The sequence below is a fragment of the Medicago truncatula genome, chromosome 3 (genome assembly GCF_003473485.1).
Source record: "Medicago truncatula cultivar Jemalong A17 chromosome 3, MtrunA17r5.0-ANR, whole genome shotgun sequence".
Lineage (NCBI taxonomy): Eukaryota > Viridiplantae > Streptophyta > Magnoliopsida > Fabales > Fabaceae > Medicago > Medicago truncatula.
Window position 1 is genome coordinate 35,857,069 of NC_053044.1, and position 21,750 is coordinate 35,878,818.

General features: G+C 32.9%; 3 protein-coding genes across 3 annotated transcripts; all 3 read right to left on the reverse strand.

The window, feature by feature from the left end:
* Positions 1–918: 918 nt before the first annotated feature.
* LOC11413809 (uncharacterized) lies at positions 919–9,548 on the reverse strand. Its single transcript, XM_003600964.4, has 2 exons — positions 9,288–9,548; positions 919–2,764 (listed from the first exon to the last, which is right to left on the reverse strand). The coding sequence occupies exon 2, from the start codon at positions 2,688–2,690 to the stop codon at positions 1,152–1,154; it is 1,539 nt and encodes a 512-aa protein (XP_003601012.1). The 5' UTR covers positions 2,691–2,764; positions 9,288–9,548; the 3' UTR covers positions 919–1,151.
* A 3,132-nt stretch (positions 9,549–12,680) lies between these two features.
* On the reverse strand, positions 12,681–15,305 carry LOC11406160 (uncharacterized). Its single transcript, XM_003600965.4, has 2 exons — positions 14,877–15,305; positions 12,681–14,449 (listed from the first exon to the last, which is right to left on the reverse strand). Exon 2 carries the CDS (start codon positions 14,373–14,375, stop codon positions 12,879–12,881), a length of 1,497 nt encoding a protein of 498 aa, XP_003601013.1. The 5' UTR covers positions 14,376–14,449; positions 14,877–15,305; the 3' UTR covers positions 12,681–12,878.
* A 699-nt stretch (positions 15,306–16,004) lies between these two features.
* Positions 16,005–21,536, reverse strand: LOC11411381 (alpha-soluble NSF attachment protein 2). Its single transcript, XM_003600966.4, has 9 exons — positions 21,234–21,536; positions 20,525–20,574; positions 20,362–20,434; positions 19,015–19,094; positions 18,659–18,810; positions 18,043–18,202; positions 17,910–17,957; positions 17,625–17,705; positions 16,005–16,311 (listed from the first exon to the last, which is right to left on the reverse strand). Exons 1-9 carry the CDS (start codon positions 21,376–21,378, stop codon positions 16,231–16,233), a joined length of 870 nt encoding a protein of 289 aa, XP_003601014.1. The 5' UTR covers positions 21,379–21,536; the 3' UTR covers positions 16,005–16,230.
* Between the last annotated feature and the right edge of the window lie 214 nt (positions 21,537–21,750).

Sequence of the window (21,750 nt, forward strand, 5' to 3'; positions counted from 1 at the left end):
AGTAACACGTGCAATAGCCTTAGCAAAACATACTAAAACCACAATCGTTTGAAAATGCTGAGACAGCATACATAACCAGCACGTGTATTTCCCCGTTCCAAAGGAAAATATACACATTTTTAAGATAATATTTTTATATTTATTTTCTTAACAATATTCCGAGGACTCTCACTAATATTTTCCTATATTATAATCATAAGTGTTGAAAAAATCTTTTTTTTGTACATAGTCTTTGAAGAATCGTGGATAAACTTATCCGACAAACAATAAAAATTAGCCACGCAAACAAATTTTTAAATGGAGTCCAAATTAACTTGTGTGTACCACTTATAAATTTTTTTATATAGATCGTTTTTATGGAATGTTTAGTTAATCACTCACAATTCTTAAAAACAATTTAAATTTCAAGTGTGAGTTTTGTCGCTAGACTCGTTACATCAAACTAAAATTTGCTCTAGAGTCTATAGCATAAAAAAAAAACTATACAATTTTAATTGCTACCTAGGAAAACAATATAAAAAATGAGTTTTGTCAACTGTAAAATGTAGATAACTGTTGTATATTGAGACGCAGTAATGTAGATCTTGCATTGAGATCAATTATTGTTCTGGTAAATATCTACCGTAATTGTATATGGTTCCATAAGTAGTTTCATACTTAATCCTTTTCACTATAAGTTTAATAATGTACTTGAGACCTCTGCCAAACAGCAGGTAAATTTTAGTTGCCTTTGAAATTTAGACTTATATTATGATATAACAAGCACTTGTGTGTGTTAGAAATTAGAACTAATGAAAATAACTTGTGACGGATTTATAAACTGTTTTTAACATATTTATACAAATCATTTAGGACAAATTATGAAAATAGTGTTACAGGTCACAACCATAATATATCAACTCTCAAAGAGTTTCAGTAGAAGGAACATACATTAAGATTGTAAAACTAAGTTATTCTAACATGTATTTCATATGATTTTCTTGTAAAAAGAAATACACACAAGATTTCCTACTCACACAGACTTGTAAGCAATTAAATAGAAAAGGTGATGCTCACTCAATAACTATAATCCGCATCCTAACAAAATGGTTTACATAGAAATTTGAGGGATCATCTCAAACAATGTAGTGATACATAACAATCAAGAAGAATCATTTCCCTCTTTTGCTTTCAGAGAATAAGGTAGGAGCTTCTCTTTGTATTAATAATGCTATTGGTGGATTCATCGTTTCATCTTTACGTCGTTCAAGAGAAGAACTTGTGTCGGATTTGCTTGATACTACGTCTTGTCCAGCCAAACATGAAACCGAAGATTGATCGCGAGTATCAATTTCTTTCATGGATAACTTATCTTCCAAGATATCATAACTATTCCCAGTCCTGGCTTCTTGAGCAAGAGAGCACCAACAGCAGCATAACCAAAGTGTGCAATCAGAAAGTGATGGTTTTCCAAAACAGAATTTATAGGCAGGCAAATTGAACCTCTTTCTCATTTGAATCCTCCAAAATCCACCATAAAGTAAACCACAAAAACTAAGAATGATTCCAAAAGCTACTAGTGTTTGTCTAACATTGTCATCATCAATTCTAACAGAAGCCAATACAAATATCCAAAAGGGAGCCATACAAAACAGCATAAATGTAGCTATATGAACATACATGTTCCCAAATCCAAGTCTCTCCATGTTCCATCCAAACGCACAAAAAGGGCAGAAAAGTGAGAGATATGATAATGATAGATCATTCCAAATGTCAAGTATTCCTCCACTCCATTTCGGTCTATTTTCTATAATACCTCCTTGTTGATCTTTAGATGCAAATGCATATTTTTTCTCGAATGGTTTCTCTCTAACTTGAACCTGTGATTCTTCATCTATCTCACAATCATAGTCCTTACCAAGTGGACTAAGAATAGTGTACAATCCAGCTATTGCCGGTGCTGCAATTGCAATGGATATAGTAATTCCAACTCCAATGGCTGGTCTCTCAGATCTTTTATATCCTAAATTTAGACTACAAAGTGCATATTGAGCAAAACAGTTAACATGAAGGAGAATAACAACTACCATCATATGTGCCCATTCATGAGGCTTATAAGTACCATTTTTGCAGTAAATCATCCTAAGTGCAGAAACATCATTTGGTGTCCATCTACACAAAAGAACAAGATGGTGGAACCTCTTTGGATGAAGATACAAACACATTAGTGTAAAGAGAGCATTTAGTATTTGGTTATTTATTTCAAACCATGTATTCCTCTCAGACTTTTTTTTTAGCACATTATTCAACATTCCTGTCATGACCAAGAACAGAATCGCTCCCGATACAGCGACACACACTATCCACGCGAAAAGGGCCATGTTCATTGGGTTTTCGATCCATTCCATGCATATTTTCTTGACTGAATTCCATTCAAGTTTCTGAGCAAACATCGTACTGAAACGCGACTTTAGGCTATCAGAACGCGGAGAAGGCACAGACTGTGAAATTTGGTCCTTTTCAATAACAAGTTCCTTGAATTTGGCAGATGCAGAACCGAATTTGAGAAACTCTCTTTGAGGATTTTCATTGCTCGGAAATGTTTGTGTAGGAGTTGAAATATCTACAGAAGCAAACTCCTTCACTTGACTCCCTTTAGATTCTTCAATTTCATCTTGGTGATTTGTGATACCATTTTCAACTGAAATCATTCTGATACTTAACTTTGAGCTTTCACAATCAGAATCTGAACTATACCACTAATGGTATAGTTATAGAAGGATTACTGCAAAGATATAACATTAAGATCTGTAGTAAGTTTTCAAATCCATAATAACATAACAAGTTTTCAGCATGAGGAAAAAAATATCCAAGTTCCAAGCAAATTAAGATCAAGAAACAGAAGTGACAGAACTAATTATTAGCGCAGCTATGGTTTCTTCTCATACAAGCAATCAGAAATTAGGGTTTCTAATGAAGAAGATGAAGTTGGTTATGGTGGTTAGGGTTTGTTATAGATTGATGAGAGAGAGAGAGAGAGGGAATAGTATTGAAAGTTGTTATTCACATTGGATTATGAAAAGTGAGTTACAAGTAAGTATATATACAATGACTTAGAGAGCAAGTCTCTTGTAACTACCTAACAAGCTTATCCAAACAAAACAAACTACAGTCTTAAGCACTTGCTAATCATGATTATGGATTAAAACACACAAACTAATACACTCCTCTTAATCCATAATCCTAACATTCTATCAGACCTAATGATAGAATTTTGGCAAGTGTACCAAATACTATCGAAGTAGTAAAAATATCGTTCCACAAGGACTGGTTTTAATCTCAATAATTCAATTACGTTGTAACTTAAGAAGTATAAAAGTTCTTTTAATTTGCCGCTAGGCAGTTGATTGATTTGTTTGCATAAGCAATAACAGAAAATAAAGATTGGTTTAAAGAATAAGAGAGAGATGAGTTTAAGTCTTTCGAATCATCTATGTTTCCCTAATTGGTATACTGCATCTATTATTGTGAAAGAATCACTATCTTACGATAGTTAACAAAATAGTCCTAATCAATCCCTTGAGTTAGGACCCTCTTCTAGGGTTACAGCCCCTAATTCCTTAGGTGGTCTAATAACCTTTGAAGGTTTAAGCACGTTAACCTAATATCACTAACAAACGATTATCCATTCCTAGACTAACCATGTTTATTAGAACAATTCAATTAGGTCTAAGTCGAAAGCTATGGTCAGTAGTCATTCGTTCTCACTAAATCATATTTATATTTGATCAGGATACAAAAAGCATTAAGAACAATTGAATTGAATAAAAACTAGATTATCATTCACAAATAATAGAGTTTCACAGCAACATGGTTCAATTAGGGATACAAAGAATCATCTCAGACCTAACCTCTAATGGATTTAGCTACTCATAATGGTGTTTACAAATAACTTAATCATTAGAGGAATCAATACATACATGAACTGGTAAAAGAGTGAAGAAATCGCCCTTCTCGCCGTCTTGTAGTCTCAAAATCGCACTTTGCTCTCTCCAAATCGTAACCCTTGTTTTCAGAATAGTCTTCAGCTTAAATAGGCACAGAATTTCGCCTAAAATCGTGGCACGATTTAAGTAAATCGTGGCACGATTCTCTTTGAATCGCAAATTACTGAATTAGGGTTTCCTCCAATCGTGTCACGATTCTGCTATCGTAACACGATTTCTTCAATGTCGAAACTGGATTTGGTCTTCTCAAATCGTGGCACGTTTTCTGGAAATCGTGACACGATTTGCTTCTTTGCATTTTCTACAGAATTTCTGCTTTTCTTGCTGCATAAGTTGCTTTGTGAACTCCAAAATGTGATAAAAAGTACATAAAAATTACGTAATGACAAGATGTCATCACCTAACTTGTCCCTGAAGCAAGTGAACCTGTCAATCTTCAATGCTTTTGTGAAACCATCTGCTAGCTGAGCTTCATGGGACAGTACACCACTTCAATCATTCCTTTTGTCATTTGTTCTCCTATGAAGTGAAACCTAGTTTCAATGTGTTTACTCCTGCCATGTGCTATTGGATTCTCTGCCATATTTATAGCAGATATGTTGTCAATCTTTAGCTTCAGTGGTTTCTTTACTTCACAGTTGAGTTCCTTTATCACATTGTCAAGCCAAATTGCTTGACATGCTGCAAATGTGCCTGCAATGTACTCAGCCTCACATGATGATAGAGCAGTGATTGGTTGTCTCTTAGTGCACCATGAAATTGCAGCATCATTGAATTTGAATAGGCAGCCAGAAGTACTTCTCCTATCCATTCTATCTCCACACCGGTCTGAATCAGAGTATCCCTCTAGCTTAGACTCTCCTTTCTTGTTAGTAGCTGGAAACATCGTGCCAAACTTCAGGGTTCCTGCCTCTCCTTTCTTGTTAGTAGCTGGAAACATCAGGGCAAACTTCAGGGTTCCTTTCACATATCTCAGTATTCTTTTAGCTACAGTGAGATGAGATTTCCTTGGATCATTCATGAACCTACCGATGATACTTACTGCAAAGGATATATCTGGTTTGTTGTTGCATAAGTACATCAATGATCCCACTATCTGTTTGAATTCAGTAGGTTTTACTCTTTCTTCATTAGTACACTCATCCAACTTAGCATTTGTTTCAGATGGATTCGATGCAATGTTGCAGTCAATCATTTGAAACCTTTCAAGCAGTTCCCCAATGTACTTTTGTTGATGCATCACTATGCTTGAATTGCTAGTTTTGAATTCTAATCCAAGGAAATATGATAGTCTTCCTAAATAAGTCATTTCAAATTCACACTGCATAGTGTGTTTGAACTTCTCAATCTCACTTTGATTACTTCCAGTTACCAATAGGTCATCTACATATAAGCATATCACAGTTATGTTCTATTCATTCAGTTTCTGAACATATATTCCATACTCAGCTTTGCATTTCTTGAAACCAATTTGAAGTAGGAACTGATCAATCCTCTTGTTCCATGCTCTAGGTGTTTGTTTCAAGCCATAAAGTGCTTTGTGTAACTTGTACACCACATGCTCCTTCCCTTTTACTTCAAATTCAGGTGGTTGTGTAACATACATATCTTCTTCTAATGGTCCATTCAGAAATGCAGACTTAACATCTATATGAGATAATGACCAATTCTTGCTACAGGCCAGTGCCACCACCAATCTTATAGTTTCTAATTTAGCTACTGGAGCAAATACCTCATTATAGTCAACACCATATCTCTATAAGAAACCTCTGGCAACCAATCTGGCTTTGTATTTGGAAAATGATTCATCAGGATTCAATTTCACTTTGAAAATCCATTTAACATCAATGGTTTTCTTCTTATCATGTAACTCATCTAGGTTCCACGTGTTATTCTTCTCAATAGTCTTGATTTCTTCAATCATAGCTTTCCTCCATACTTCATTTTGAATTGCTTCTTTGTAATTAAGAGGTTATGCATTAGCTAATAAAGCAAAATGAATGAGTTCACCTTCATCATTTACTGCACTATCAGGCAATATCAAACAATCTTCTAATCTACTTGGATCTTGCCTATTCCCTTGTGGTCTTATAACTAGATGTGTAACTTGTTCATCTTCAGATTCAACAAAAGTCTCGGTTTCATTTTGAATTTCTTCCATATCTTCATTAGATGCTTCACTTTGATCTGATTCAGTGAAAATAAGAAATGTGAGTTCAGATTTCTTATTTCAGTGTTGGTCTCCCATTTCCATACTTCATTTTCATCTACTATCACATCCATGCTCATATGAACTTTCTTACTTATTGGATCATACAATTTGTATGCTCCAGTTGAGTGATATCCAAGTAAAATCATCTTCTCACTCTTATCATCTAGTTTGCTTCTCTTTGCATCTGGAATGTGTTTATAACAGATTGAACCAAACACCTTCAAATGTTTGACACTTGGTTTTCTTCCACTCCAAGCTTCTTCTAGAACTTTTTTCTTCAGTTTCTTAGTTGGACATTTGTTCAAAATGTAAGTAGCAGTACTGACTGCTTCTCCCCAAAACATATGTGGCATATTTTTCTGTTTTAACATGCTTCTGGCCATTTCAAGGATAGTTTTTTTCCTCCTTTCTGCTAAACCATTGTGTTGAGGAGTATAGGGAGATGTAACTTCATGAGATATACCTTCATCGTTGCAGAATTCTTCAAAACTCTTAGAGGTATACTCTCCACCACCATCAGTTCTCAAGATCTTAATTGATTTTTCACTTTCTTTCTCAACTAAGATCTTAAATTTCTTGAATACTTCTAAAGCTTCACTCTTAAGCTTGATGGTGTATAACCAAAGCATCTTGGTATGATCATCTACAAAAGTGATAAAGTACTTGCTTCCACCTAGTGTAGGTATCTCAAATGGACCACAAATATCAGAATGTATTACTTCCAGTCTAGTTTTTGATCTTTTGGGTTTCTCAGGCACAAAAGGAAGCCTACTTTGTTTACCCTTCAAACATATTTCACAAGTTTTCTTTTATGTGCATCTAAAACTGGTAAGCCAGATACTAAATTCTTAGTGCTCAGATAGGATAAGCTCCTAAAATTTAGATGACCATACCTCATATGCCATAACCAGTTTGAATCTTCATCAGTAGCAGCTGACATACACATATCTCTAGCATTTTGAATGCTGCACAAGAAGGTTCTACTCTTTGTCAGCTTTGACTTTAGTACCAGATTATCTTGTTTATCATATAGATACAAGATATTGCCTTGCATAGTGACTGAAAACCCTTTCTCAATCAATTGTCTAATACTTAATAGATTGCATTTCATTCCTAGAACAAGTAACACTTTCTCAATTGGTGCCTTTCTTCCATCTTTCATTTTTATAGCTATGTCACCAATTCCTTCTGACACAAGATTCCTGCTATCTGCGAGCCTAACATTTGTTTTCCTTGATGAATCAAAGTTAATCAGCCATTCTCTATGACCAGTCATATGATTAGAACACTCTGAATCTAGGTACTAATCTTCACAAAGTGGATTTCCTTCACATGTAGTAGCCATCAGTAAAACTACTTCAGAATCTGAACTATCTTGTGCTATGTTTGCCTTCTCTTCATTTTTCTAATTCCTTTTTCCATCTTTCTTGTGACAACACTCATCAACATAATGCCCAAACTTCTCACAGTTGTATCACTGAATCTTTCTCGTATCAAAATCTTTCTTCTTGTTCTGATTATTGCCAGAAACTGCACCAGACTTTGAATTTTCACCTTTTTCATCAGGCTTACCCCAATTTCCCTTCTTGAACTTTCATTTCCCTCTCTTCTTTGAATACTTGTCATACCCATCCTTCTTAGTGATTTGAGGTTGCAAGGCTTGTTGAGCACTTCTTTCTGAACTTCTTTCAATCACTAACATCTCATGAGCTTCAAGTGATGATTAAAGTTCTTCAATCTTCAGAGTTTTTACATCTTTGGATTCTTGTATAGCAACTACTATGAAATCAAATTTAGATGTGAGAGATCTCATTATCTTACCCACAACTTTTTGATCTGATACTTCTTCTCCACAAGCCTTCATCTGATTCACTACAGATAACAGCTTGGAGATGCAATCATTGATCCTTTGATCATCCTCCATCAACATCAACTCATACTTCCTCCTTAGTGATCGCAGCTTCACTTGCTTCATATTATCACTACCTTCATAGTACTTTGCTAAGATATCCCATGCTTATTTGGATCTTGTTATCTTTGAAATATTTTCAAAGTGATTGGAATCTACATTTTGTTGAATGTAGAACAATGCCTTGCAATCTTTCTTCTTCTGCTCCTTAATGCAGCTCTTTGAACATCTGTTGCATTTGCAGCAAGATCTTCATACCCATTCTCCACCAATTCAAGAACATCTTGCGCACCAAAAGTGATTTCATCAATGCACTCCACCTCTCCAGTTTTTTCCATCAAGAACTAGTATGTTTGTACCAAAACCTCCATTATTGGCCATGATTGTTGTGCACGAAACCTGTGAATCTTCACACTTCACTCGTGTTTCCTAGAATATTCACCCCTCACAATTACTCTCGTGTTTCCCTGAATGAAAACCCAAGGCCCTAGATGCCAATTATTAGCACATCTATGGTTTCTTCTCATGCAAGCAATCATAAATTAGGGTTTCTAATGAAGGAGATGAAGTTGGTTATGGTGGTTAGGGTTTGTTATAGATTGATGAGAGAGAGAGAGAGAATAGCATTGAAAGTTGTTATTCACATTGGATTATGAAAAATGAGTTACAGGTAAGTATATATACAATGACTTAGAGAAAGTCTCTTGTAACTACCTAACAAGCTTATCCAAACAAAATAAACTAAAGTCTTAAGCACTTGTTAATCATGATTATGGATTAAAACACACAAACTAATACTAATTACTTGTATTAAGAAACGTGATAGAGAACATTAAACAACCTTAATTATATATAAACATAATATTACTAAAAACAAACAATTTCTAAAACCAAATTAAGAAACTAACCGAAAAATGAATGATCATATAATAGAACATCACAATTAATTGATAGTAATTTTTTATCCTTTTATAAAATTTGAAGGTATAAGTTGATTGTTAAATTAAAAAATGCAGAAGATATAGTAAAGTGAGTGAAGCATACGTCATAGCTATTTATTAACCGACTTATGATAAAAATAATTGTATATGATATGATAAAGTTTATGAACAAGGAATTGATTCTGAACTCTAGAGTGATCAAAGTAGTAATTCAAAGGAAGAAAAAAAACATGACATACGTGATTTTTGGCGAAACAAAGATGGTTCCTCCTTGTACTCATAGCATAGGTGGTGTGGCAGATAGCAATGAGAGATGGAATAAGATTTTTTTTTTTTTTTTTTTTTTGAGGAAATGGAATAAGATTTTTGTTCTTTGACGATAATATATGATTGCAAGAAAAAGTGAAAGTGAAAGAAGAAAGGATTGTGGGTGGAAAGGAATTTTTCTCCTTTATTTCCATTTCCATGCGCCACTCTTCTGCCACGCATGTCTTCAATTAGTGAATCATTACCGGTTTGAAATTAGGCCTCGCAAAGTTTAATATTTTGATCTAAAGTTTAATATTTAAATTTGAACTAATATCATCTGTCATAGTTTTATATTTGAGTAAATTACACCACACTTCCTTCAAATATGTTTGAATTACACTCTTCTATTCTCTTATGTTAAAATATACATTTTCCTCTCCTCTTATTCAAAACATATTAGAAAATATATCACTCCCCTCCATTGAGAGAAACTTGAATTACATTCCCCTTCCCCTCTTAAGTTAAAGGGAAATTCTATGATGAAGTCATGAGAATGACTTTTCCAATAAAGTTAACACTATAGCATCAAAAGTGTTGTGAGTAACTCCACTGTTTGTACAGTGGCATCAAAAGTTCCACCCCAATGGTATCATCAATTCATCATATTAACAAGAATACACTTAATCTAATTTTATCCTACCTTGTTTTAAGTGTAACATCCCACAAAGTGTGACACTTAAGACTATCACATGATATCAGCAACTCTGTTTGCATATTAAAGATGTCAACGATAAAATAGTACTTGTAAGTCTAAGATGTTGCAAGCATTACTAGATGAATTTCTATTGATCATTAATCAGTAATCAACAATTTAAAATGAATTCATCAATAAGATTAAAATTAACTTTTTCAAAAAATTCAGTTTCACGACTGTACCGTAGAAGCTCCCCTAAGTTAAAATCTACTCTTTAGTCCCTCAATATTTTTTTTTTAATTTCTAATGATCTAGCAAAAAGTTAATCTAACGCACTTCAAAGAAAAATAGCAGTGTGGGTTCATTTTATTTTAATATAATCAAATTTTAAAGACATATCTTTCTCTATTCTTTTATTCACAATCTCATTAACATATAGTTTTAAATCCTATTATAAAATATGAAACAATCCAAAATAAAATTAAAATATGTGAAAAATTATTAAAGTCGATTAAGTATCGTTATTTAAAAGTGAATTTTATACTCTAAATTATAAAATTAATAACAAAATATTTAAATTTAATGTCATTGACATTTAGATTATAAAGAAACATATTTATATTTTTAAAATGGTGATTCAATATTAATATATATTATAAAAATATTTATCTATTTTAAAATATATTAAAGTGTAATCTATATTTAATTAATTATTCAGTGAGGGGGTTGTAATTCTTATAGGGAATGAGAGTATAAATTTTACTTTTTAAAGGAGGATGGTGTATATTATAACATAAGAGGGGAGGGAGTGTAATCCAAGTATCTTTGAGGGAAGGAGAGTGTAATTTACTTCTTATATTTTGAGTCTGATTTTTTATAATCTGTATTTTATGTTGGTTTATTTGAAAGGATTTAATTTTGTGCAAATTGTGTAAAGTTGTTTTACACATAAATCCAATCAAATAATAATTATATTTTAAGACTGAAGTTAAAAAAGTGATGTTGTCATCTAATTTAATTGGACGTACATGTAGAAAGATTTTACACCGTCAATGTGTAACAATTAATCTCCCGATTATAATGTCTATCTTATATTAACCTTTTTAAATATTGATATCTAATATGAAATATTTAAATAGACCAATAAGTTAATAGGTCGATAATAAATTTTGTTTCATTCTCTAACATGATATTTAGATAGTATAAGTTTAGAGAATGATTATTTATCCATAACTCAGTTGGCATTTTATATGTAGGGGTTGGGTTCGAACCTCGGACACTCCACTTCCCTGTAATTAAATTGTGTGAGCTCTAGTCACTAGGCTATTTGATAAAAAATAAAAAAAACGATCTATTTTTTATAGTTTATAATAATACATTTACATGTATAAAAATTTGTGTAAGGTGATATGGTTACACAAATGGAAATGTTTAACAAATATAATATAATAAGAATAGTTTTAAAAAATCATATTATTAAAAAAAAATCACAGTTAGTATGTCGGTCTGATAACCTAAAAAGTTTTTATTGTAAAGATAAAACAAAAAAAAAAAACAATATTTTGCTAACCAGTGCCCTAAGGGCAATGGTTAAGGATTCCATTAATAAGAATTTTGTCTTGAAAATTCAAGTATTTATTTTTTTTCTTAGCAATAATTACACCACTTTTCAATGCTAACTTACTTATTTTAGTACTTTAACTAATGCCCCAAGAGCAATGGTTAGTATTCCCCTAAAAAAAGTAGTCACCTCGACTATAATAAACTTTGTCGACTTGATCATACATGACCAGCACGTGTTTTCCATGTTCCAAAGGAAAACACACATTTTTAAACTTCGAATGATTTTAAGATAATATTTTTATATTAATTTTTTTAACCAATGTTCGAGGATTCTCACTGTATTTTCATCCTATATTATATAATTACAGTCAAAAGTGTTAAAAAGTAATATTTATTTTACATTGTTTTTTGAAGAATTATGGATAACTTGTACGACAAACAATAAAAGTTTGCCACGCAAGCAAATTTGTAAATGGAGTCAAAATTAACTTTTGTGTATCACTTAGAAATTTACCTATGTGGACAATTTTCATTGAATGTTTATGGTAAATTACTCACAATTCTTCAAAGATAATTTAGATTTCATGTTTGAGTTTTGTCGTTAGACTCTCATTACATAAAAAATAAAATAAAATAAAATTGGCACTAGAGTCTATAGCATAAAAAAGCTATACTGTTTTAATTGATACCCAGGAAAACTAAATGAGTTTTGTTAACTGCATAATGTAGGTAACTTTTGTATATTGAGACACAATTATGTAAATTTTGCATTGAGATTTGAAATCATTAGTTCTGGTAAAAATCTACTGTAATTGTATGGTTCCTTAAGTAGTTTCATACTTAATCCATTTATTATAAGGTTAAATCATTTACTTGAGGCCTCCTCTGCCAAGCGTGATGGGAGCAGCAAGTAAATTATGGTTGCCTTTGAAATTTAGACTTATATTATGATATAACATATTTGTATAAATCATGTAGGGCAAATAATGAAAATAGTGTTACATTCACAGGTCACAACATTTAATATATCTACCCTCAAAGAGTTTCAGTAGAAGGAACATATTTTAAGATTGTAAAACTAATTAAGTTCATATATGTCATTTTAATATGTATTTCATATGATTTTCTTGTAAAAAGAAACACACACAAGATTTCCTACTCACACAGACTTGTAAGCAATTAAATAGAAAAAGTGATGCTCACTCAATAACTATAATCCGCATCCTAACAAAATGGTTTACATAGAAATTTAAGGGATCATCTCAAACAATGTAGTTATACATAACAATCAAGAAGAATCATTTCCCTCTTTTACTTTCAGAGACTAAAGAGCTTCTCTTTGTACTACTAATGCTATTGGGGGATTCATTGTTCCATCTTTACCTCTTTCAAGAGAAGAACTTGAGCCAGATTTGGCTGATACTACGTCTTCCGTAGCCGAAGATTGATCGCGGGAATCAATTTCTTTCATGGATAACTTATCTTCCAAGATATCATAACTATTCCCAGTCCTGGCTTCTTGAGCAAGAGAGCACCAACAGCAGCATAACCAAAGTGTGCAATCAGAAAATGATGGTTTTCCAAAACAGAATTCATAGGCAGGCAAATTGAACCTCTTTCTCATTTGAATCCTCCAAAATCCACCATAAAGTAAACCACAAAAACTAAGAATGATTCCAAAAGCTACTAGTGCTTGTCTAACATTGTCATCATCAATTCTAACAGAAGCCAATACAAATATCCAAAAGGGAGCCATACAAAACAGCATAAATGTAGCTATATGAACATACATGTTCCCAAATCCAAGTCTCTCCATGTTCCATCCAAACGCACAAAAAGGGCAGAAAAGTGAGAGATATGATAATGATAGATCATTCCAAATGTCAAGTATTCCTCCACTCCATTTCGGTCTATTTTCTATAATTCCTCCTTGTTGATCTTTAGATACAAATGCGTATTTTTTCTCGAAGGGTTTGTCTCTAACTTGAACCTGTGATTCTTCATCTATCTCACAATCATAGTCCTTACCAAGTGGACTAAGAATAATGTACAATCCAGCTGTTGCCGGTGCCGCAATTGCAACGGATATGGCAATTCCAAGTTCAATGGCTGGTCTCTCAGATCTTTTATATCCTAAATTTAGACTACAAACTGCATATTGAGCAAAACAGTTAACATGAAGGAGAATAACAACTACCATCATATGTGCCCATTCACGAGGCTTAGAAGTACCATTTTTGCAGAAAATCATTCTAAGTGTAGTAATATCATTTGATCTCCATCTACACAAAAGAACAAGATGGTGGAACCTCTTTGGATGATTATACAAAGACATTAGTGTAAAGAGAGCATTTAGTATTTGGTTACTTATTTCAAACCATGTATTCCTCTCAGACTTTGTTTTTAGCACATTATTCAACATTCCTGTCATGACCAAGAACAGAATCTCCCCCGATACAGCGACACAGATTCCCCACGCGAAAAGGGCCATGTTCATTGGGTTTTTGATCCATTCCTTGAACCTTTTCTTGACTGAATTCCGTTCAAGTTTCTGAGAAAACATGGTACTGAATCGCGACTTTAAGCCATCGGAACGCGGAGAAGGCACAGACTGTGAAATCTGGTCTTTTTCAATAACAAGCTCATTGACTTTGGCAGATGCAGAACCAATTTTGAGAAACTTTCTTTGAGGATTTTCATTGCTTGGAAATGTTTTTGGAGTGGTTGAAATATCTATAGAAGCAAATTCCTTCACTTGACTCCCATTAGATTCTTCAATTTCATCTTGGTGATTTACAATACCATTTTCAACTGAAATCATTCTGATACTGAACTTTGAGCTTTCACAATAAGAATCAGAACCATACCACTAACGGTATCAGTATAGTAAAATTACTGCAAAGACATAACATTATGATCTGTAGTAAGTTTTCAAATCCATAATAAACAGAAGTGACAGAACTAATTACTTGTATTAAGAAACGTGATAGTGAACATTAAACAACCTTAATTATAAACATAATATTACTAAAAACATAATTAAGAAACTAACCGAAAAATGAATGATCATATAATAGAAACATCAGAATCAAACAATAACATCCAATTTCCAAGGCATAAACCTTAGAGGCAGAATGATCATTGGTACCACGATTAATTAGTAGAAATTTTTTATTCTTTTGTTTAATAAAAAAATGCAGAAGATATAGTAAAGTGAGTGAGGCATACGTGATAGTTATTAACCGACTTATGACAAAAAATAATTGTATATGATAAAGTTTATGAACAAGGAAAGTGATGAAAGAAAAAAAACATGACATACGTATATTTCGGCGAAACACAATAAGGATGGTTCCTCCTCGTACAAGTACTCATAGCAATGAGAGATGGATTAAGATTTTAGTTCTTTAATGCAAGAAAATGAAAGAAGAAAGGATTGGATTGTGGGTGGAAAAGAATAAGAATTTTTCTCCTTTGTTTCCAGAGCCGTGCTATTTAAAGGGAATGAAAACATAGCCAATCAAAACAATGCATGTGAGGAATTCAAGGAAGAGAGAGGGATATATCAGCATGAGAGAGAAGATGAAAATAGCCTTCGTGTAAAGATTCTTATTTCCATTTCCATGCACCACTCTTCTGCCACGCAACTCTTCGTGTAAAGATTCGTTTATTTCCGAATTAGTATTTGCTACTAAATCATAGCTTTCAATTAGTGAATCATTAATAGGGTTGAATTTAGTCCTTGCAAAGTCTCCTCATTTAATCAAAATTTTAAGTCTATAATACAATTACATATATAAAGTGATATGGTTACAAAATACTATAATATAACAAATAACAATAGTTATAAAAGAAAATAATAATCACAGTTAATATGTCGGTCTGATAACCTAAAAAGTTGAAAAAACCAAACAAAACGAAGTAGAAAAGGAAACCCACTATGTATTGTCGGCGAATGAAAAAACCAAACAATTTAGGATATGCTTTATTTAGTTTAGTTTTAATTATAATAAAGTTTGAAGTTTCGTAATAAAACAGTAAACATGATGGTTACATAACATTATAAAAACTTCGAGAACATAGAAAAAATTTGATAATTTTATGACAAAATATTAATCTAGATTGAGTAAACAACCATCAACTTAATTGTTCAGAGTCCAAATCCATGTTTTATTCAATCAAGATTATGATTAAGTTTCACGACAAACGAGGATTAAATGTAAGATCCTTTTATTTCTTTTGACAATAATGTGTAATCCAGTCATTAGGCACGAAAATGCAAATCATTAACACAACATATGATGATAAACAAATTTGAGATTGTTTGTATGAATTAGTATCCGCATATAATTAAAGAAAAAAGCGTGTACAAATTAGTATCCGCATATAATTCAAGAAAAAAGCGTGTGTATATATTAACATTATAACCGGGCTTGCATAACACTACCAAAAAAAAATAACCGGGCTCGCATAAACAATGTGTAAACAAGAAATTATAGTAGTTTCATTCATACTCAAGCAACCTCATTTCAACTCATTTCTTGAATTCAATCCAACCGATTCAATTGAAACCATAACAAGTACACTCTAAAATACATGTATAGGGCAGAACAATAGAACACACAATCATAGAACAGAAAATCAAATATTATGTCCAACTAATATTTGATTACAGCTTATGTGAGATCATCCTCCTCAAGCTCTTTGGCTTTCAGCTTTTCCTTCACCCTCAAAAGAAGCGTTGTCTTCCAAGAATCCTGCACAATCAATCAGGTAATGTTGATGAACTATTGACACTAAGCATGTGTGTTTTCACGGTGAATGATCACATTTGGTACAAAGCTACAACTTTCTTTTCAAAATCACGATGAAAAGAGATCAAAACGTGTGGCAGCGGTGGGTCACAGCATAAACAAACAGGTACTAAAGCTACTTATCAATCAAATGCAAAAAAAAAAAAAAAGAGGAAACAAATCAGCGCCAAGGTCAGAACAACAAGCACACACTATAGAGTATTTCAGAAGCAATATTTTATTAGTAATTTAAAATTTCATGCAATTTTTGTTTTAACAAAAGGTACAGAGCTATCATTACAGGAAAAGAACCAAATGCACAAGTCAAAAACACACGACTTCCTGTCCATGGACCATAAGTGCTCAAGAACACTCTTAAAACCACCAGAAGGATAACAACTGTTTATCATCCAAATTCAAAGCACAATGTAATACTGATAATAAAAGAGAAAAGGGAAAACTGGTCCATTAAAGCTACTGCCATAATTAAATTCCATGGAAGCGTTGATCCATTGTGAGTTTATTGTAGGCAATCTTACCATGCATTTACATTGCAAGAAACTGATTCGACTGCTTGAACCCAGGACTATCTAGTCATACAACATTTGTAAGTTGCACAGAAATTGTAACACCAATAGAAGAAACAAATTGTATGTTTCCTTGATTTTCTTTCACCTATTGAAGAGCAAACAGAGGAGCCCCATGGTGCAATAGTTAGGGTTGCTGTAGTGTAACTAGAAAGTCACGAGTTCATGGCATGAAATCAAGATCTTACAACTACAAAGACTGCCTACAATAGACCTATTACAACCGATCCAACCCTTACCTAGAACAGCCATAAAATAAGCTTTGTATCAGCAGCCAACTAAAAACACCAGCTGAGATATGAGAATAACATCAGAACTTCAAATCTGACTCCTCTAAAGTGAACTCTCACAATAGATCCTTTTGACCATGAAATTGCAAGGTTTAATAGGACAGAAGACAACAAATGTTCTTCTAAGCATAACTGTGCTAACATGGGTCAAACCTTGCCAAATTTGGCGACTTTCTATTGGCCATTATTTTAACACTCCAAACAAGACTACTTGAAATCAAACGAATAAAGCATATTGACCAAGTAACAGAACATACAAATGTTTACACAAGGTTATGTCTATTCAGTTGCAATAAAATGTGGACATAAACTTGTCAAGAAAAAGTGGACAAAAACTACACTTAGAACTTTTCTGTTAGATATAAACTATATACGAAATGTTGATTTTTTAGAAGCTTACCAGAGGGGTCATGCTATCGAAGTCCTTGACGACATCAGTAAACTTTCCAACATCTTCTTCATCAACTGCGGCAGCAACATCCTATCCACCCAAAAAAAAAAATGTCAATTCATATGCAAAACATATATGTAAAATGTGAACAAAATAATCCTAATGTTAAAATAAATACCAGAATTAAATACAAGATTATGATATTGCAAGCAGCAACTAAAAAATCTACACATTTTGATCCAATTCTCTTGGTCCAATACAAATTGATAATGAAATTCAACATTAGTAACCTACCGCCAATAATCTATACTCGCGTGTTCCTGAAAATGTTGGATCTAATTCCTGCAAAACAAATACAAAACAAAGAATTGAGCAACTAATAAGATGTTTGGGGTCTCAAGATGTATATTGTTGAAAATCAATAAACCTGATATCTCTCTAAAGCATTGCTTATGGCAACAGGATCCCCTTTGCAGAGTTGGCAAATGCCAGCATTGAGAAGATGGCCTTTAACTCCGTACTTCAGCAGATTATTGTTTAGAGACTGGCGAGCAATCTCTTCATAAATATCAATAGATGTCTGATATCTAAAGAGGTGTGATAAAAAAAAGGAACAGTTAACATTCGATTTAACATAAAGTGGAGGCTGAGATAAAGTTCCTTCCATTTAAAAAAACAAACTCTGCATTTCTCTAATAGTTCCGAAACTTAATAGAGCAAATCGCTCACCCTAAGATATATCATAGACCAAAGGCAGCAATGGACAAACTTTTGTTTACACAAGTCAACATATGAATTTTAGAAAGAAACATGCTAAACTTCTTTCAAGATTATAGACATCGCTACTAAATTTCTAAAGTCAAACAGTCTGCAATGCATTGAAAGAATGTTAATCTGGGATGGAGAGTGGGGTGGAGAAATCTACTGAGACAAAAGAAAGCCAAAAGAAAATTCCCCAAATAAATTACGAACAAAGGACGAAAAATTCATATAGAAGAAATAATTAAAAGATAAAATATGCGGAAGAAAGTATAAGATCTTACTGTTCCAGCTGAGCAGAAAATTGGGCCACTTTCTGCTTGCACTGGTTTGCAGAAGTTGTCACCTCTTCATTTTGATAAAAATCAGCTGATTTTTCAAAGTAAACAACAGCCTGCTCAATATTTTGTTCGGACTCATATAACTCTGCAATTTCCTGCGTATAATAGTAAAATCCAGTTATGACATGTTCATGAGGATTCCAGTAACTTGGTAAACGTGAGTCACACAATCAATGACCAGAAGCTGGGATACGCATGAGAAGGCGTAAAAAAATGACAGCCCACAAGAGGGAGTGCCGTAAGTCATTAACTTAAACTATTGGACAGAAACAAAAATCCAAAGATACAGAGATATATACCTTCAAATATCTAGCAGCCATAGAGAGTCTGCCAATATCACAGAAAAGATTCACAGCATGGTCTAGGCACGATACAGCCTCTGTAACACAAAAGAGAAAACGGAACTCAACATTAGAAATGCTATCATTTTCACACTGTGCAAGCGACTAACATTCCAACACACGCTAGACTGATTTATATTTCATTCTAGCTAAGCTACGCAATCACAAATACCAATCTAGCAATAGGCAGCAAATAAATAATCAAAATACGGAATGAAGACATCTGTAAAAGAAACCAATCAGATCAGATGGAACTCAAATGACAGCAACTTGCACAAATAATTTTCAGTAACTTAAACAAGTCTGGATATAAGAGTATGAAATGAACCTTAAGTTAAAACTTGTTCAAAGCATATACATATAAAGTATTTGATTTAAAAGAAACCAATCAGATCAGATGGAACTCAAATGTCAGCAACTTGCCCATATAATTTTCTATAACTTAAACAAGTCTAGATATAAGAGTATGTAATGAACCTCAAGTTAAAACTTATTCAAAGCATATACGAATACAGTATCTGATATATACGAATACAGTATCTGATTTATTAATACATATTACATATGGATAGCTCAATGCAGTAGCACGTTCGAAATGAAATAAGAGCAATAACAACCATAAAAAGAATTCTAGTGTATATCACGTGATTATGCAAAAAGGATGCAATTGATTCATCCGTTTTGCATTAAAGTTCATAAATAGAAATATTACTACTAAAAAAGTATTAGCCTTTATGGATGGAGGCAAGAGCAACATTTGGAGCAGAATTATAAATGCGAAAGAATATAACATATGCCAAAAAAAAACAATAGTTGGTTTTTGAATTTGAGGCATATATATAGATTGCTCTTGGAAGTGCACGTATATGGTTTTCTCTTGAAGTGCATGGCAGATAATTAGAGCCAATAATATTGATTTTTTCAGATTCAATGTAAATTTTGGTCACTATAGTAAAGTTTTCAACTCATTTGAGCTTTGAGCCCTATAATAATTTTCTCAAGTATAGATCCCTACAGTTTCATAGCAGTATGTTGTTGGTCCATCAGGTAGCAATACTTTACTAAGTTAAACTATAGGAACCAGCCCTTTCTGCAAAATAGGAAACATTTACTTTTGATGAAAAGAAAACCCAACTTTCTGTGGAAACACAGGAACTGACATTTATTTTAAACCTGATTTTTATTCAACAGAAATGTTTCCTTTCTGTAAGATTCCAATGCAGTAGCATGTTCGAAATGAAATAAGAGTAATAACAACCATAAAAGAATTCTAGTGCACACACCGGTAACAACTTACATACATACCACTTATATTAGTCTTTTTATAGCAATGTGAAGCATCAACATAAGCCTGTGCAGCCTCATGCTTGCTTTCCATCTAAAAACAGAAGACTACAATGTTAATTGCATGCTTAAGAGAAATACATCATGATAAACCACATGCCAAAAAACTAATCCTATATGTTACCTTCAAATGACAATTCGCCAACTTTAGGTATGTCGCTGCCGCTTTGTCCCCTGAAATGCCAAATCGAACGAATCAGAACAACATACAAAACTATTCCATCCTCAATCATAAAGTTAATCACAATTATTTACAACAAATTAAAATGATCAGTCACCAAATTTAAGGTAGGTAGCCAAAATACTATGGTTAATCATTTAGTTACGAAGCACCGACACAAACACAAACACGGACACATCGACACTGATAATAACTTGAGAAAATGACACGATTAAATGTAATTATGTGTCTGGTATCGTGACATGTGTCGAAACATCTTCAATCAGAAGTACAAAGACCACTACCAAAAAAAAATATGCAACAAAAATTGATAATCACGTTCGTAATACACAGTATCCACTTATTTCATCGCAAAATCTCATCCACAGTGAAAAAACGATAATAAGTCAAGGTATCTCAAAAAAAATCCAAAATTCGATTCCAACGTAACTAATCGATCAAAAAATAAATTAGGTCAACAAATTTTTCAACTAAAATCAAATTAAATTTATACATTAACAAATTAGGTAAAAACAAACAATAATTCCGCATTTGAAATCAAGAATCGAAAACCTGAAATCAAAACTCGCCGATCATAATAATAACAAAAATTTCAGTAATTTGATCGATTGACGAAAAATGAAAATGTAAAGAGAAAGAAAGATTGAATTACATGATTTAGCGAGTTTGAAGGAATTAGCAGATTTATCGAAGAGATCGGCGGCGTCATCGTATTTGGAACTGAATAAGCCCCAACCGCTGAGCTTCTTCTCAGCTTTCTTCTCGAAATCTTCTGCTCTCGCTAAGTGATCGGCCATTTCAGAGATTGGGAGAAAGGAATAGATCGGTTCACTGTGTTATGGAAGATAAGGAAGAAGAAGAAGAAGAAGAAGAAGAATAGTAAGAAAAGGGAAGAGAATAGAGAGAGACTCTGTTGAAGAATGAGGACCAGGTCTAATCTAAACCCAAAAACTGCTAAGAAAAAGTGGAAGAAATATTTGTCTATTTTATTTTATTTTTTTATATATTTTTACTTTCCTTCTATGGAAAAATATTTATTTTCTTTCTTCTTAACAAAAAAAAAAAAAATTATTTTCTCGTCACATTAGGCATCATGCATGATAACAAACATGTATCTTTCCGTTATAAAAAAAAACTGATAATATTTGGGTGACATTGTGATTGGTGAC